The sequence below is a fragment of the Anguilla rostrata genome, chromosome 7, assembly GCF_018555375.3.
Source record: "Anguilla rostrata isolate EN2019 chromosome 7, ASM1855537v3, whole genome shotgun sequence".
Lineage (NCBI taxonomy): Eukaryota > Metazoa > Chordata > Actinopteri > Anguilliformes > Anguillidae > Anguilla > Anguilla rostrata.
In genome coordinates, this window is record NC_057939.1 from 31,653,459 (window position 1) to 31,672,329 (window position 18,871).

General features: G+C 38.7%; 1 protein-coding gene across 5 annotated transcripts in view; it reads right to left on the bottom strand.

The window, feature by feature from the left end:
* The window catches only part of tbk1 (TANK-binding kinase 1), a 251,835-nt gene that overhangs the window by 8,367 nt on the left and 224,597 nt on the right, over positions 1-18,871 (bottom strand). For all 5 annotated transcript variants that reach the window (XM_064341969.1, XM_064341968.1, XM_064341971.1 and 2 more), the window contains one exon: positions 1,752-1,852. In XM_064341969.1, coding sequence (XP_064198039.1) covers positions 1,752-1,852 — 101 coding nt within the window. The remainder of the gene's footprint in view (positions 1-1,751; positions 1,853-18,871) is intronic.

Here is an 18,871-nt window from a genome sequence, read left to right on the forward strand (position 1 = left end):
TTATACATTTTTATATAAATAGTATAAATATACAGACGTGGACAGATTTGTTGGTACCCTTCCACGAAAAAAGAAGAACCCACAATTTTCTCTGAAATAACTTGAAACTGACAAAAGTAATTGGCATCCATCATTGTTTATTCCATATTTAATAAAAATCTTTGACTTTGCTTTTGATTTTTGATTCAACAGAATATTTTAAATAACAAAACAAATGAAAATGGCATGGACAAAAATGATGGGACCCTTAACCTAATATTTTGTTGCACAACCTTTAGAGGCAATCACTGCAAACAAGCAATTTCTGTAGCTCTCAATGAGACTTCTGCACCTGTCAACAGGTAGTTTGGCCTGAGCAAACTGCTCCAGCTGTCTCAGGCTTGAAGGGTGCCTTCTCCAGACTGCATGTTTCAGCGCTTTCTATAGTTGTTCGATAGGATTCAGATCAGGGCCACTTCAGAATAGTCCAATGTTTTGTTCTTAGCCATTCTTGGGTGCTTTGGGTCATTATCCTGTTGGAGGACCCATGACCTGTGACTGAGACAGAGCTTTCTGACGTTTCACTCCAGAATGCCTTGATAGTCTTGAGATTTCATTGTGCTCAGCACAGATTCAATGCACCCCGTGCCAGATGCAGCAAAGTAGCCCCAAAACATAACTAAGCCTCCTCCATGTTTCACAGTAGGTATGGTGTTCTTTTCTTTGAAAGCTTCATTTTGTGAACAAAGAGCTGATGTGACTTACCAAAAAGCTCCAGCTTTGTCTCATCTGTCCAAAGGACATTTTCCCAGAAGTATTGTGGCTTGTCAATATGCATTTTAGCAAATTCTAGTCCGGCATTTTAAAAATGTTTTTCTTTCAACAGTGGAGTCCTCCTGGTTCTTCTTCCATTGAGCCCTCTGTCACTCAAAAAGCGACGGATGGTGCGATCAGACACTGATGTACATTGACCTTGGAGTTCAGCTTGTATCTCTTTGGAAGTTTTCCTTGGCTCTTTGTCTACCATTCACACTATCCTTCTGTTCAATCTGGGGTCGATTTTCCTCTTGTGGCCGCGTCCAGGGAGGTTGGCTACAGTCCCATGGACCTTAAACTACTTAATAATAATTGCAACTGTAGTCACAGGAACATCAAGCTGCTTGGAGATAGTCTTACAGTCTTTAACTTTAACATACTTGTCTATAATTTTATTTCTGATCTCCTCAGACATCTCTCTCCTTTGCTTTCCCTGGTCCATATTCAGTGTGGTGCACATGATGAAACCAAACAGCAGTGGGACTACTTTTCTCCATTTAAATAGGCTGAATGACTGCTTACAAGATTGAGGACGTGTGATACTAATTAAAGAAAACAGTTAGTTTCAAATATCACTATAATCCAATTATTTATAATCTTTTCTAGGGGTACCAACAAACCTGTCCAGGCCATTTTAGAATATCTTTGTAGAATAAGCAATAATTTATCTCTTTTCACACTTTCTTTGCTTTACTCTATGACATACCAAAGGCATGCAGTGCCAAAGGCATGAGACAATTTGGTTTTAATTTCGTCACTTTTTATGAGGAATATATAGTGTATATATATATAATATATACAGGTCTCTATATACTAATATGTTGACAGAACAAAGAATAGGAAAGACAATTAAGAAAAGGTTCAGATCAGTTTAAAGCTGGTGCATTGAGGGAAGAGATAAACTTGGTACAATGTGGCAGGAGCTAAAACTGATACACTGTGGAAATAGAACTCACCCCAGAGTCATTTCTACAAGAGTGTTCTGACTGAGGTATGCCTGGGGCTTGATTGTGCCGGACACCACTGGAATGATCTTCTGTGGCAGCTGTTCCTGAAACTACACATACATACGTATAAGCACAGAAATTGATGCATGCCTTCAAGTAACAAGCGCAAATCCGCAAAAGCATCCATGTGTGAATGCATCCATGCACACACCCTCACACAAACCGTGACCTCTTCTTTGGCTCATGACCAAAAAAATCTTGTGCTGAAAACTTCCAGTAAGCAAGCATGCAAGATGGCTGACTAGCCCTTGAGCTCCTATGAAGTCAGAGAAAATAACCTCCCTAACTAAATTCACTATTAACACAGATTCAGTCGCAAGAAGCTTGAAATATGAGCAGGGGGACTAAAACCAAAACTATAAGGATGCAGGAAAAGCAAGGGAAAGATGATTCACCTGGAAAAGAAATGGTCGTGGAAAATGCGCAACTCGAAGAAAAGGGAGATGATACGACAGAAACGCTTCGAGCGGGCCTGGCTAACATAAGCAATCAAATCAGTAATCTCAAAACAGATCTGAAAGCGGACTTCTCAGCCTTTAAAGAAGAAATTAAACGAGACACAAGAGAACTTGCTGATTTTCGACAGGAGATCGATCAAAGCAAATACACAGGAAATGAAGATACAAGAAGCGAGGCTAGGTGAAGCAACTGCACGAATACCTCTATTCCACCAATGCGAACCTAGTTCTGGTTCTGGGCTGGTGATAGTGCCAGTTCGCAGTTGGTTCAACTTGCAAACCTTCTAAGAACCGGTTTGCTTTTCCACGGGATAGAGAGCCACATCATTACGTCACTGTATACGTCTGTATAAGTCTCCACTTTCCCAGCAACATCGTTACCTATTAAAATGTGTCCTGTAAAAATACACATAATAAACTGCCTGAATGTTAAAAAAATAAATTAAAAAAACAACTTCATACATATACATTTTATTATTACAGCCTTATTTAGTCGCTCCAGTTTTTCGCGATTCGGAATTTTCGGAATTCAACACAACATCAAAATGCCACATTTTCCCCAACGCTGCATAATTCGTAAAAAATAATTAGCCGTTTTACGAATTATGCAGTGTCGGGAAAAATGCAGCATTTTGTTCCTAACGGCTATTTTGCGTCTTGGGACTTGGGTTACAACAGTGAATATCAGATTCCTAGACGTACTGATAGCGACCACGTCGCAAGACAGGACACTTAAACTGTATGCTAGCAAATTTATGTAAAGTTCCATTCATTTATATGGGGAGGTCGATAAACGTCCCCTTAGCAACCAGAAGCTATATCGCTGGACCACCTCTGACTTATTTGCCAGCACAGAAAAAAATCACGAAAGTACTGAAGAAATAATCACTGGAGGATAACAAGGACATTTCTTCCTACATAACTAGGTACAGGTTGTTACCGATGTTTCGCCTATTTCATATATAGTTGCAAATCAGTTTACGTTTTCCTGTCTGTCGAACGAAGGTGGTCTCACTCTATCTGGCGGTCACAAAGTTTTAGTTGGTCTTGGTTGGTCACGATAATCCCGCCCCCAGCCCCTGACGTAATCGGTTCTTGGTTCTAGACCAGCTAAGAGTTGGTTCCGCTTTGGAACCAGTTTTCCCGGCCGAGAGCCGGTTCTTTTGCTGTCGAAAACGGTTCGCGATTAGGCACCGGCTCCGAACCGGCCCTAGAAAAGCCTTAGTGGAAAAGGGGCAGAATTGAAGAGTTGGAAACTTGGAGCACAGCGGCAAACCAGGTGCTTCAACAAACACTGAAACAACAGATGAAACTGGCCGATAAAGAGAACGACTTGGAGTCTAGATCCAGACGAAATAACCCAAGAATATTCGGTGTGCCGGAGGGTACAGAGGGCAGCTCGCCATTACAGTTTGTTGAAAAACTATTCAGAAACTAACTCACAATCCCCGAAGATATGGATTTACAAATTCAATGAGCCCATAGAGCCCTGGACCCCAACTCACCTCCGAGATCAATAATTGTTAAAATTCTCCAGTATAGTACCAAGGAGATGGTACTCAAAAAGGCATAGCAGGAAAAGATCCACATCGGAGACAAAGTGCTGTTTTTTGACCACGACTACATTGCGGCAGTAGTACAACAACATAAGGCTTATATAAACGTGAAAAGGGCTCTCAAAGATAAAGGCGTTCACTTCCAGATGCCCTTCACGAAAATACGTATCTACTGGGACAGTGGACTGCAAACTTATAACAAAGCGATACAGGAAGTACAAAAGAGGGGTTACAATATTGAAGAGCCACGACGAGTGGATGATGGATTTTCCCTCATTGAACAACTCCGACAAACCATGCCACGGCAACAGGTGGGGAGACGCGGAAACACCGACACAGTGAGGCGAGTACAGGAACGATAGTCCGTACCGTGAGTGAACTGATATAAAGGTAAACATGGACAATACACCTAATGGACAGTGGAATAATAAACACCAGGTATTTGATTTTTGTTTGCACGTAGTGAAGGTGAGGTATATATAAAAACTGATGCAAATAGTATTCTGTTGCTTATTAAGTTTAACGTACAGAAACTCTGTAAAATAATTGCATAGCCTTCAATTTAATTGTAAAATAACTCCGACTAATAGAACGACAAGCTCATTTTATTTATTTTTGTTACTAGTATGAGTGGAAGGATCTCCCGTGGGTCATTGCTCATATCTAGGAGGGGGCCTTCTGCTTCTGCTTTCCCCCTCAACTTTTAAAGCGATTGAGAAGTTAAAGTGTAGAATGAAGACCATCTATCAGAAATCCAAGTCTATTTTCTTTATTTTATTTGACAAGGACCTTTATCTGTTAGCCAAAGTGATCTGGCTGAAGAACACCTCAACAGTGTTCTAGTGTTAACATGTGGGGTAACAAAAACATCTTCTCTAGGCACAAATGATATATCAGGGACTTAAGCTAATGTCTTTAAATGTCAACGGGTTGGGGATTCCGATAAAAAGGGCTAAAACAATGGCCAAACTGAAAAAACAAAAGATGCATATTTTTTTCTGCAAGAAACGCATTTATCACAGCAAGAACATGAAAAATTGAAAAAATTTGGTTATAAAAATATCTATTATAGCTCACATGCTAACAGTCGCAAAAGGGGAGTTGCAATTCTGATATCAAACTCAATTAAATTTGAAAACTACAAAGAAATAAAGGATAAAGAAGGAAGGTATATTATTGTAAAAGGGATAATTGAAAACATGATAATTCTAGTTAATATCTATGCCCCCCTGGAAAGTGAAAAATTATTTTTTAGATCTCTATTCAATGAAATAGCACAACAAGCAGAGGGAATATGTATATGCGGCGGGGATCTGAATGTGGTCTTGAATCATGATTTAGATACAACCAGTCATAAGAAAAGCAAAAACCATTTAACAAAAATGCTCAACACTGCATGGGATGAAATGGGTTTAATAGATGTCTGGAGGTATCTTCATCCATACGAAAGGGATTACACCCACTACTCTGCCCCACATATGGTCCATTCTAGGATAGATTATTTTTTAATACAGAAAGAAGATAGTTATAGAGTATTAGAATGTAACATTGGTGTAGCAGACGTGTCAGATCACAATGCAATTTACTTACCTATTAAAATGGACAGCAGAAAAAAGGACACAGTATGGCATTCTGAACAATAAAAAGACGGTCGAATAGATCAAATTTGAAATTAAAAAGTATCTAGAAGAAAATGACAATGGTGAGATAAATCCATCGATACTGTGGGATACCTTAAAAGTGGTGATCCGTGGCAAACTAATAACAAAGACAGCATTTGCCAAAAAAACCAGACTGGAAACGTATAATAAGTTAAGCTTAGATTTAAAGGACTTAGAACAGCAGCATAAACATAATAAATCTAAGAAGCTACAAAAACAAATGAAAAGTGTGAGGAGACGGATAGATGATATATTAGGATAAGAAATTGAGAAAAAGGCCAGATTTACAAAACAGGTATATTATGAACTGGGACCCAAATCAAATAAGTTACTTGACTGGCGGCTATGTAAACAACAAGCTGAAAATATAATTCATAAAATAAAAGATACTCATACGCAACAACTGAAATATAAACCAGAAGAAATAGAATGTATCTTTCAGGAATATTGTAAAGAACTTTACGAGCAAACCGATTCGGCAGAGATACAATCAATGCAAAACTTCCTTGACTCATTAGATTTACCACGGATCGGAGAGAGTCAAAATGAGGCAATTACAGCAGAAATAACCCCTGAGGAACTCAAAAAGGCGATTGGAAGACTAAAAACACATAAAGCACCAGGAAGTGACGGATTTCCTGCAGAGTGGTATAAAATATTTGTGGAAGAGCTTAGCCCGCTACTGTTATGAACTTCTAATTGGATAAAAAAGGAAGGCCGAATTCCCCCATCATGGAATGATGCAATAATATCAGTTATTCAGAGATAAACAAACAAAGATAAGGAAGAATGTAGTAGTTATAGACCCATATCAATATTAAATGTGGACTACAAAATATACACCTCAATTATTAATAAAAGATTTGAAAAATTCATATCAGATTTAATTGATGAAGACCAGACTGGATTTGTTATAGGACGGCAAACAAGAGATAACATTAGAAGAACCCTACATATAGTAGAAAAGATTCAAAAGGAAGGTAGGTCTGCAGCCTTGATTAGCCTTGATGCAGAAAAGGCCTTCGATAGGGTTAATTGGGAATTTTTATATCAAACCCTGGAGAGATTTGGATTTAATGAAGCCAATTAAATGTATTAATGCAATTTATTGATAACCTACTGCAAGGGTCAAAGTAAATGGATCCCTAACTAAAAGATTTGAACTGACTAGAGGAACAAGACAGGGGTGCTGCCTCACCTACTCTGTTTGCCGTATACATAGAACCTCTTGCGCAAGCTATTCGACAAAATATGGAATTACGGGGGTTACTCATAGAGGATGAGGAACATAAAATAGGCCATTTCGCTGATGATGTTACTATATACTTAGTGGAACCTGAAGTTACCTTCCCAAAATTGATGGCGATGTTGGAAAACTTTAATTACTTAGCAGGTTACAAGTTGAATGTCACAAAAACCCAAATCCTTTCATTTAACTAGGAACCCTCCCAAGAACTTAGTCGGACTGAAATTACTTCGCTTATATTTTGTACTACCCTTGGTGGTAAAATAGGCAGTGTCAGCTGATTTATCAAATCATTTACAATTTATAATTTTTGTTCTGAATTATAAAAATTGGTGTTTTAAAAATCACTGCACCACCTACTGTGCTTTTTTTCCACATTTTTAAAATTGCCGCTTCCTGACATGAGGAACATGACATCCTGACATCCACGACTTTTTGAATTGGGCGCAAAAACAGAGTGGATTTTGCAAAGAACTGTGACTGAACCCTGGAGCAGTCCCCACAATTCGATCAAGCACAGTAGGCTACGGAGCAGTATGGAGGATAACCGCAAAATAAGTTTCTTATATTATTATATTTTGGATGTATAATTACTGAGTGTATGAATTACTTTCGCCTGGCTTACAAGGAGGATAGCTAACAGCTACATTTGCTAACGTTAGCTGACATAGCTGAAAAGCAATCTTAGCATCAACATAATTATCACACGAAATATAAAGCAACAATTCAAGAAAGCCGAATATTATATATCTAGCTAGCTACGGAGATTTGTTGACTTTGTGCAATGTGACAACTCATTTAGCTTTACCTATCCAGGGTTTTCGCTAGGTTTTCAGATGGCTTAGGTGCTCTCAACTATATTTTGGAATAGCATTTTTTATTTTATCTTTTAATATATGAAAAAACGCTTTGACCAGCGGTTTTCATCAGAATAAAATCGTTGTGTGAACACAGCCTAACTTTGTTTAGCTACCAAGCCACGTTAGATACTAACGTTAGTTCAATGGAGGTATCTTTATGTAACGTCAACTGGCTTCGCTGGCTAACGTTGTCATAAATTTTTTCCCGACTGTGAAAACTGGATTACTTGTTTACATTTTTGACAGATGTGGCTAGGGTAAATCTATCGACGTTTCGGTTGCAGCACTTTCGACACAAGCAAAATCGGAAGTGCTATCCTAAAATGTATTCTTACCGTGAAGAGCGCCTGACCCGCAAGTGTAGTAATGTGTTAACACGGCGGCACAATTATATCGAGAAATACCATCTTTGGGAAAAAACGCTATATTCTGTAAATGCATTTAACGTACATAAAAACGCTCGTCAGTCACCCACTTTTATTTATAATGTCATCATAGTGCAGAGTGTTTAAAACCATAAAGCCACCTCTCCGTTTTTTTGTTTTTTGTCAGCGCATCACCGTTGTCTTTACATTCATTCTGATATGCCGTTTTTTTATTTAGGAGTTAATATAACAAAAAATCTCTCTGAAATATATAGGGCTAATTATGATCAAATAAATCTAAATTTAAGAAGGAATATAGAAAGATGGTCCATGAACACAATGGATAACAGTGACAGGATAAATGCTGTGAAAATGAATATTTTACCAAGACTATTGTATTTATTTCAATCTCTACCAATAGATGTGGCATTAAAACAATTCATAGAATGGGATAAAATGATATCCAGATTTATCTGTGATGAAAGAAAACTATGAGTCCGATATACTACTCTTCGGCTACCAAGAAATAAGGGTGGAATGGCACTTCCAAACCTTAAAACATACTTCTATGCAGCACAAATCCAGCCACTAGTTTATTGGTGTGACATTAACTACATGGCCAGATGGAAAGGTATTGAGACATGTATTCCCGGCTATCATATTCAGACACTTCTAGGAGAAAAATCAATACCTGAATACATCAAAAGAAACATTGATTCAATTACAGTATTTACATTGGAAACATGGCACAAAATTGTTCGGCAATTTAAATTAGAAAGAGCACAGAGAGTACTGAGATGGATTGCTCATGACAGTGAGTTCAAGCCGGGAATCTATGACTCAACATTTAAATAATGGATTAAAAAAGGAATGACTGCGTTCTGTACCATCACTGAAAATGGGCAATTAAGAAGTTTTCAAGATTTGAAGGACAGATCGGCACTTAGGAACCAAGATTTGTTTAGATATTTCCAACTGAGAGATTATTATAATAAGGAGATTAGAAGGGAGAATCCAAATGATGTAAGTTCAGTAATTGAAATAATGATTAACGCATAGCAATGTAAGGTTTCAAGACCTATATCTACCTTGGACTGTATTATAGTTTAATGGAATTCCAAGGTAAATCTACACTATATGTAAAACTAAAATGGGAAAAAGACTTGAATGTCCAGATATCAGAAGAATGGTATGATATGTGCACGACACTCCAGAAATCTACAAACCCCCATAAATGGAGAGAAGGCAATTGGAAAAATTTAATTAGATACTTTATTACACCAAAAATAAAAAGCCAACAATTATTAAAACAGCAATTATGTTGGAGGCAATGTGGTTCGATGGATGCAAGTCATGCACATACCTTTTGGAACTGTGAGAGGATAAAGCCATTTTGGAACGCAGTGAACCTAGTTTTGAAGGATGTTATGGGATATACAGTACCTAAGAAGAGAACCATTTTATATTTGAATAATATTACAAAGGTGGTACTGAAGGAAGACCAATATCTAGTCAAGATCTTGCTTACAGCAAGCAGGAAGGCCATTACTAGAAACTGGCTTAAGACCCACCTAAACAAGGTCTATGGATGGATATCATACAGGAAATACTGGTTATGGAGAAAATGACCTAAGAGTAAAAAAGATGAATTCAATAGACACGTGGAGAAATGGACCGAGTATATAAACAAACAAAGACATTAGCACTGTATAAAGATACTGATTGTGATATTAAAGGAAATATGTTGAAGTAAGTGTAATTTACAGGCCAAATTGAACAATTGTCATTAATTACAACCCCACAGACTGTCCTGTATTTTATTAATGTATGTTATAAATGTTTTTTTCTTTTCTCTCTTTCTTTCTTTTTCTGTTATAAAAAACAATAAAAATACAAGTTATTTAAAAAAATTTGCAATTCTGTGAATCCATTCGGGAGTTATGAGCCTTTTTGTGATAGGCCACGCCCATCACCACGCTCATGCACACACCCTCAAACAAACACGTGACCTCTTCTTTGGCTCACGATCAACCTTTCCACAAAATCTTGTGCAAATCTGTGAATTAATTCGGAAGTTAGGCACCTTTTTGTGATAGGACACTCCCATCGCCACACCCAGCACACACCCTCACACACCCTCACACAAACACGTGACCTCTTCTTTGGCTCATGACCAACCTTTCCACAAAATCTTGTGCAAATCTGTGAATCCATTCGGGAGTTATGTGCCTTTTTGTGATAGGCCATACCCCCTCTTGGTCAATCAGCCTTGAAAGTTACTCAGCTTCGGTCATGACCAACGTCCATGCCAAATCTCAGCCTCCTGGGGCAAAAACTGTGGCCGCTACGGGGTGGGACACTTTTTGTGGACCAACCGACTAACCGACGGACGGACAGACAGAGCTATACAGCTGCGGTCGCAGCTAAAAACATGCAGGTGATGAGCTGAATGGCTTGTACCCATCAATATGTATTTATATGTGACTTAAAAGTCCAAGGAACTGGAAAAGGTGTGGCCTGAAACTTACACCTGAGCTGGAGGCACAAATTAGTAACAGTGATAATTTTACTTGCTCTTTTGCGCTAGCACAGCCGCAATGGCATCCTTGCAGCAGGATGAGTTTGTCCTGGTGAGGAGAAGCCAACCCAACTTTTTTCCCTCAAACAGATCGGTCAAGGAACTCGAACCAATGAAAGCTCTGATAATTGGCAACTGCATTGAATTGTGCCTGTTTTTAAACCAGCGACTATTCAGTTGCATTCCTGGTCATCAGGCTGATTGGAAAAAGGCTATAAAAAGATAAACGTTAGTCACGTGGCTACCGGCATAGGAGTCAGGGTAAGCAGCATATGCAGAAACAGGCCATAGTGCAAGGTTATTATTGTAAACTAAATCTTATCGTTAACTGAAATAAACATAAAAAGGAGAATTTTTGAAAAAATGAAAGTGGAAACTAGTAAACCCACATTTAAAACTAACTAAAATAAAACTGCAAATAAAATGTTTTTAAGTTTCATCTTTTTTAATTTATGTGATGATATCCTACAGACCAACAAATCAGTCCATTCTACCCATGACACCTTAATGCTCACTCATTCGTGACTGATGAAATGGCAGCCTTACTCCAGGCTTCACTGCCTAGTTAGCTTTGCAACATAAAAAAAAGGGAGAAAGGGCCACAGTCCTGTTTTGGTTACAATGAGTATGACTCTGTCTCAGACTTGATTGTCTCAGACTTGGATTGTTGTTTGGTCCTGTTTTTCATGAAATAATTCAAGGCTTCATGCTAGTTTGCAAAATTAATTGAAATAAATGTGAAAAATAATTTGATTTATTGTTAATTTTACACAATACCTGGTTTGAACCTCTAAAACAAATGGCATACCTACCCCCCCAAAAAAAACACAACTAAAATTAGGACTGAAACTAAACTAAAACTGAGCATTTCCAAAAAATGAAAACTTAATCAAAACTAACATTGTTACTGAAATCAAAATCAGTTATTGAAATCAAAATTGAAAAAAAAAAACAAAAAACTAATGAATAACCATGCTATGGGGCCTGAATGCACAACAGAAGAGGAGGTTTTTGAGTCCAGTTTTGATTGAGGAGAGTGTTTCGACTTCTCTGAGGAGGCCAGGGATGAAGTTCCAGATTCTGGGGGAAGCTTCCCAGAAGCTGGTTGGGTAGAATGAAAAATACTTTCTGCTGTTGGAGCTGAGGTTGCGGAGAGACTTGTCTAGCTGTAGCAGATCTTTGAAGTAGGAGAGGATATCTTCATCGACATTGTTAAAGGCCAGTTAAAGGACTTCAGGATGGAAACAATATGGTTATGTTGCCTATATCTGTTCAGTGCTCAGGCTGCATTGTCTTGTACAAACTGTAGTCTCAGGTCTTAATAGAGAAGACCATTGCAGTAGTTAATCTTCAAGGAGACAAAAGCATGGATGAGTTTCCCAGCTACAAAAAAGGGTGACATAGAGGTCAGCAATGATGAGGCAATTAGTTTTTTGTTGTGAGGGGTTCCAACAAAGAGAATTTCTGTTTTTCTTTTTTCCTGTTGTGATGGAGGAAATTAAGCCTCATCTATGCTTTGAGTTCCGTGAGTAAGTAGTTCAGATGGGTCATATGGGTGGTTGGGTGGCTTTGAGATAGAGCTGATCATCTTTCGTATAAGTGTGGAAAAAGATTTTGTGGTGATGTCTGTGGGAGGAAGCAAACGTGGAAGTGGATGAGGCCAAGAACTGAGATTTGAAGAGACATAATATGATCTGCTGTGGTCCAGACCTGCACTCACTCATGATGACAGTCCTCAAGGTCAGTGAGGTACAATGTCAGGGGGGTCCCTGGAACAATGTCAGGGATGTGTTTGTGAGACTAGCAGCGTCTCAGAACTGGTGGAAGAGGATGGAGTGGTCAGCTGTGTCAACAGTTTTTCTGTGACCTTGATCAGGGCCATTTCTGTGTAATGGTTTGGTAGAAAATAATTGACTGGAAGGTTTTGTGCAGGTTGCTGGAGGAAAGATTAGATGGAGCTATGGAGGGTGTGGGGTAGAAGATGTGAGAGAAAAATGAACGAGAGAGAATGTCCACAAGTTTTCTTTTGAAGAACGCTGATAAATTGTTGCATTGTATTTCAAGTTTTCAGTTTCTGTGGAAGGCTGAAGTATGATGGAGGAGTTGGCTGTTGGTGTAGAGCAGTTTGACGAAAACGTTGTCAACGATATTTTGTAATTTCTTGGAAAATACTATTATTATGGAGGACTTCTGGGCATAGCTAAGCCATATGTTTGCTGATAGACCTATCTGACATCGTTTTTTGGAGCAAAAAATGTAAAAAAAAAAAAAAAAAAACAAGCGAATAGAACACTATCATTGATTTACTGTCTCTGTCTCCATCTACTGAATACAGGTAAAATTTCATCATTGCTATGTTATATAGCCTACGTTATTTTTGAAATTGAGTGTCTTTAAATAGATTAGTGGTATTATATAATGTGGATATTTCACACTGTAATGTAAGCGTTAGTAGTTTAATAATTTTTACGAAATGTAGGCCTACACATAACCTTGTCTGAAAATGACCATTTGAAAAGTTAATGCAGGATTTAATCATTTTTACAAGACATAAGGGCACAAATTCAGATGAAATAGAGGGAGGAGAGAGACAGAGAAGGGGGAGAGAGATGCAGCAGTGAAGTCCCGTCTCTTCACCTGCACAACGCTGATTATGATTAAATCCTGCATACATCGTTAGAAAGCTTATACTCTCACCTACTGAAATGAAGTGTCAATCAAGCCAGACTACTAAAAAGGGCGACAACGCCGTAAACAACACGTGTGGTATTACGCGCAGCTATTGGAAGGTACCCAAGCATCACAAATGCGCGTATATTTCACAAACGGATTGTCCAAGACAATATATCACCACTCAGCCTCAAAAGAGACATCTCTATGCGTAAAACCAATGGTAAGGTTGAATATTTATTCAATATGTAGTCCCAGATATTGACTGTAGAATGACATGGTATCATTTTTAAAAACTTTTTCTTGCTTATTTCGTTATTCAGTGAGCAGCGTTTTCACTGCTGTATTGGCACATCTTAGGACTGTTGCCGGGTTTATCTTATTGGTATGACGGAATACGATTTTTTAGTGGTGAAAGAATATTTTTTTGAATGACAAGATAGACAATAGTGTCCATTATGTCATGGGTGGGGGGTGTAGTTGTAGATGAGATTGCAGAAGGGGTTGCGTGTTAAATGAACGACCAGAGCGACAATGTTGGAGCTGCGAAACTCCGTACTCGACGTAGTTATTGTGTATGGTGTACTAATGAACCTAAAACAACACGTTTCTGTTTTTAATTCAGACTGAATGTCTGAGTTCAGTAATCTCGGCATGCCAGCGTGCCGACTACTAGGGGCTTTGTGCAAAGAGGTTAAAAAAGAGTACATGGATAAGCGTCTGAAAATGATGCTTGTATGGCAGTTTCAACTTGCTTGCTAGCTAGCTAGTGAGGGAGATTGAGAGATCACTAGCTAGGTGCCTAACTAGTGAGATATATAGAGAGATATATGGCTAACAAGATAGCAATAACCAATATTTATCAGCATCCTGACATAACTGTAGAAACAAAAGGAGATGATATGTGGCTACAGTTGAGGCCAAACGTGTACACCTAGGCTAAAGACATTCAAACTCAATTTTTCACAACTCCACACATTTCATGTTACCACACATTTCCTGTGTTATGTCAATTAGGGTATCTACTTTATTTCCATAAGAGGTCATTTCAAAATAATAGCGAAGAGACAGATTTATTTTAGCTTTTATGTAATATATCAGATTTTCAGTGGGTCAAAGGTTTACATACACTTTGTTAGTATTTGGTGGCATTGCATTTCTTAACTTGAATTAAACACTTGGTGAAGCCTTCCACAAGCTTCTCACAATACTTTGCTGGCATTTTTCCCAGTCCTCCTGACAGAACTGGTGTACCTCAGTCAAGTTTATGGGCCTCCTTACTCGGACATGCTTTTTCAGTTCAGTCCACACATTTTCTATGGGATTCAGGTCAGGGCTTTGTGATGGCCACTCCAATACTCTCAGTTTGTTGTCTTTAAGCCATTTTGTTACTTTGGAGGTATGCTTAGGATCATTGGGCCTCATTCACCAACCATTCTTAAGAAGAATTTTCTTCTTAAAACCCACTTATGCAGTTTTCACGAAGATTCACCAATGTTTTCTTATTTGGGATTTGTTCTTAGGTAAGAACAGAATCTACGCACATTTGAGTGCTGTAATTTTGTGCAAAATAATTGGTTATTGCGATTTCTTCAATTCTACAGTTGCATAATATTATAGGATAATAAATTACAATAATATTTTTATCATTTATAATATTTTTTAATAATTATTTTCATTATTTTACAAAGCATTAAGGTGCCAGTTTCCGCCTCAGAGGATGGTTGCCTCAGCGGGAGTTCATCTATAAATAAATGATAAAAATCAAACCATTGTAGTGACCTTTTACTTTTTGGGGTTTCAATTATGCAATGTTTGGTCTATAGCCTACTGCAGGGGTGGCTAACCCTGGTCCTGGAGAGCCGCAGGGTCTGCTGGTTTTTGTTTTCACCTTAAATACAGCAACCACTTAGACTGAAGAAACCAGGTGAGGTGAGTTAACTGTGTAATCAACTGCTATAATTGATCAATTAAGTGCAGAGTAAAAACAAAAACCAGCAGACCCTGTGGCTCTCCAGGACCTGGGTTGGCCACCCCTGGCCTACTGCAAACGCAAATGTTCAAATTTTGAATGCAAACTAAGTACTTAGGTAACACTTTTTAAACACATGGACATGTTGAAGAAGAGAACACTTATTCAGAGGTGTCACTAGGGGGCTGCGGACGGCACCAGGTGACACCATCAAAGGGGGGTGACACCAAAATGACTGGCAATAAATTCTTTGTGCAGTGTTTTGTGCAGCGACGAGTTTACTCCTATGCAGTTTACTGCCGGTTGATTTAATTAGTGGTATTAATGTGATGAGCAGCGCTTTGACGTTTGAATGCATAACACGCAATTCCTTGCGCCCACTCCCACCAGCATTTAAAAAATGTTTTTTACCTCAGATTTGACATCAAACCATTTTTTTTTTTACTTCATCAGTTGTGCGCCCTTCTCCGGATACAGCGTTCACTAAACGAGTAATAGCATCCCATGCATTTTTTTAATGCATTTTATATCCACTGACATCCACGTACCCAGCAGAGTCTCGTGGGCTCTAACTTGGCTGCATTGAGTATCTGTAGACGTGTCTCAGTAAGCTCCTGCAGTATTATCTATTTTATCTATTCTATTTGACTCTTTTATTAGCATTTTATAAAAAAAATTTTCAACTTTTTAACCATTTTAGTCCTTTTTTCGTAATTTTTTCGCTACCTTAAGATGAATGATTAGCTCTTTGATTTGAAGATAATATTAGTATTTGGGAAAAAATAAAGCTCAAATACCAGCTAATATTGGGCTGGTACAGCATAGAAGCCATTCAAATATTTTTATGGATCTGGTAAATGTTGTTGATCCTAACTCTTGTCATAGCTACAACAAAATGGCTGCTGGAGCAACACTATCGCGAGCTCACTGAACTGCATTCAAATAATCCTTTTACAACAACTGATGGTTTTCATGGACTCCTGGGATATAATTTCTGCTCCCAGAATCGGATATTTCAAGAATACACCATTTTGGATTTATTTGCTTTCGCTCTAACTAGCTAACATTGCGTTAGCTAGGCGCAGGTTAATGTTTCTATTTTGCACTTTAAAATAATGTTAGCGTCGTCGGCTACTCGATGTGAATTCGTTAGCAACAAGCTTAAAACGGCCTGTTTTCAGTATTTTGCTAGTTAGCCAGCTCTTGTGTTGTTATGCTTTGTCGAACATTTCTTGGGAATAATTGCTACTCGTCTGCGCTGATGTTTTGACTTTTTGTTCTTTGGAAATACTATTGCATTTGACAACACAAATCCTGTAGCTATTGGAGCCAACTCCAGTTTAATTGCTGCCCTGTCTATTCACCATCGGCTCCAGAAAAGAATTTATTCAGTGTTAGGAAGCTGTCGACTGCTGGCTGTTCACTACGACTGAATTCCTGATCTGTCATTACGGGTACTATAAGAGAAGATAAGTGTCACTTTCTACCATGCAACAATACTGTACTGATATCTGCCAAAAGCTCCAAAGTTTGAAATAAAGCCAGGAGTTGAAGTATGAGTCACAGGAAGAGAACCATTTGATGGAAGAAAAGAAAAATAAAAAGCAAGAAGAAAAGAAAAAGAAGGAAGCTGCTCAGAAAAAGGCTGCTAAACAGAAAACCAAAGCCTCCCTGAGCGAGTGCGACAAACACAGCAGCAGCAGCAGCAGAGAACTACAATCAAAGATTCAGTCAGAAAACGCAAATCTTTGATAAATGTGAATTGGGAACCGCATACAACTTGCAGGATGCAATTTATCGTCTGAAAAGTGGATTACAAATAAGCGTTTACGGACTACACTGCTGTTTTAGCAATGGATGGACTGCTGAAAGCAGGTAGCTAACGCGCTATATAACTAACTAGCCTAACTAGGCACTGTGCAATCTCGCACTAACTAACTAGCTATCCAACCATTTGTTGCTAGTTGTCTTTAGCTTGCGAATGTCGGACTGTTCGCCCACCTGCGTTATGGGCTCCCTAGCCTCTCCGAGTGGATCGGGAAGGCAGAAGCAAATATGGAAATGTGAGCTTTGCGACATGTTTTTAGTAGTCATCGAGGAGCGAACTATCAACGTTTTTATTTGTGTCAAGTGTACTAAGCTTGGTGAACTGCAAGCTAAAGAAATCGAGCTTCATGAACAAATAAAGGCGCTGTCTGAACGCAACGCTTGTCTAAAAGTACGCTCCAATATGCAGGACATTTTTAATGCCACTGTTTTAACTGGTGCAGCTGGGCCAGGCCCTCACCCCTCAGCACTGTTCGCCTCCACACTGCCAATTCAGGACCTCCCTTCCAATGTTGCTGACCAGGTGAATACCTGAACAACTTAATATCAGTCTCTTTGAAAAATAAACTGATTCAAAGTAACAGCCCAGAGACATTGAATATGGCACTTTTTAATGTACGTTCACTTTCTAATAAGACATTTCTTATTAATGACCTTATTATGGAGCACAAACTGGACTGTATGTTTTTAACCAAAACCTGGCTCAGCACTGATGGACCAGCCGCTCTTATTGAGGCCTCTCCCCCAAACTATAGTTCCTCCCACTCCTGTAGACAAGGGAAAAAGGGCAGTGGGACCGCAACTATACTCTCAGCTGCTCATGCTGGCAGGGACATATCTTTGGGAGACTTTTGTTCATTTGAGCATCATGCCATTATACTCAGGTGTCAGCCTCCTGTGCTGGCAGTAACTTTATACAGACCTCCTAAGCAATGCCCCCCCTCTTCCTAGCCGACTTTGCAGAATTCTTATCTATTATCCACAGTAATCATGATAAAAGCATTATCATGGGTGATTTTAACCTACATGTGGATAATAAGTCAGATTCCAAAGCCATGGAATTTATAAATATTCTGAATTATATGGATTTTACTCAGCACTGGACCCACCCATAGCCACGGCCACACCTTAGATCTGGTGATAACACATGGACTTACTGTTGATGTATCCTCTATTGTTGATATGGCTATGTCTGATCATTATTGTGTATTTTTTTTCGGCACAGCACAGAAAAATACAGAACGCCTTGTTAAAAAATGGTGTCTTACCCCTGAGGTTTCTGCAAATTTCATGACCTGTTTAGAAAGTATACAGCAGTTATTCTACCCTCATCATATGATGATCTGGTAAATCACCTAATTACCAGACTAAAGACAACTATTGATGTTATATATATATATATATCCCCTGTCAGAGAGAGAAACTGACCTCTAAATTGAAGTCACTGGCACTCAGTCCCAGGCACCAGACTAAAAACCTAGGCGTCGTCATAGATTCTAATTTAATTTTCGATGCCCACATCAGGAATGTGACCAAATCTGCTTTTTATCACTTAAAAAATATTGCCAGAAAACATCCGTTTCTCTACCAGGCCAAAACTGAGAGACTAGTGCACACTTTTATCACTAGTTGGCTGGGCTATTGCAATGCTCTCCTTTCTGGTCTACCAAAAAAAGCCATAGATCAACTCCAACTTATACAAAATTCAGCTGCTCGTGTGTTGACCAGGACCAGAATGAGAGCACACATTACACCTGTTTTAAAATCACTGCACTGGCTACCTGTTCGTTTTAGAATTGATTTTAAGATTCTTTTATTGGTCTACAAATCACTAAATAGTCTCACTCCCGACTACATGTCTGGTTTTAAGATATGT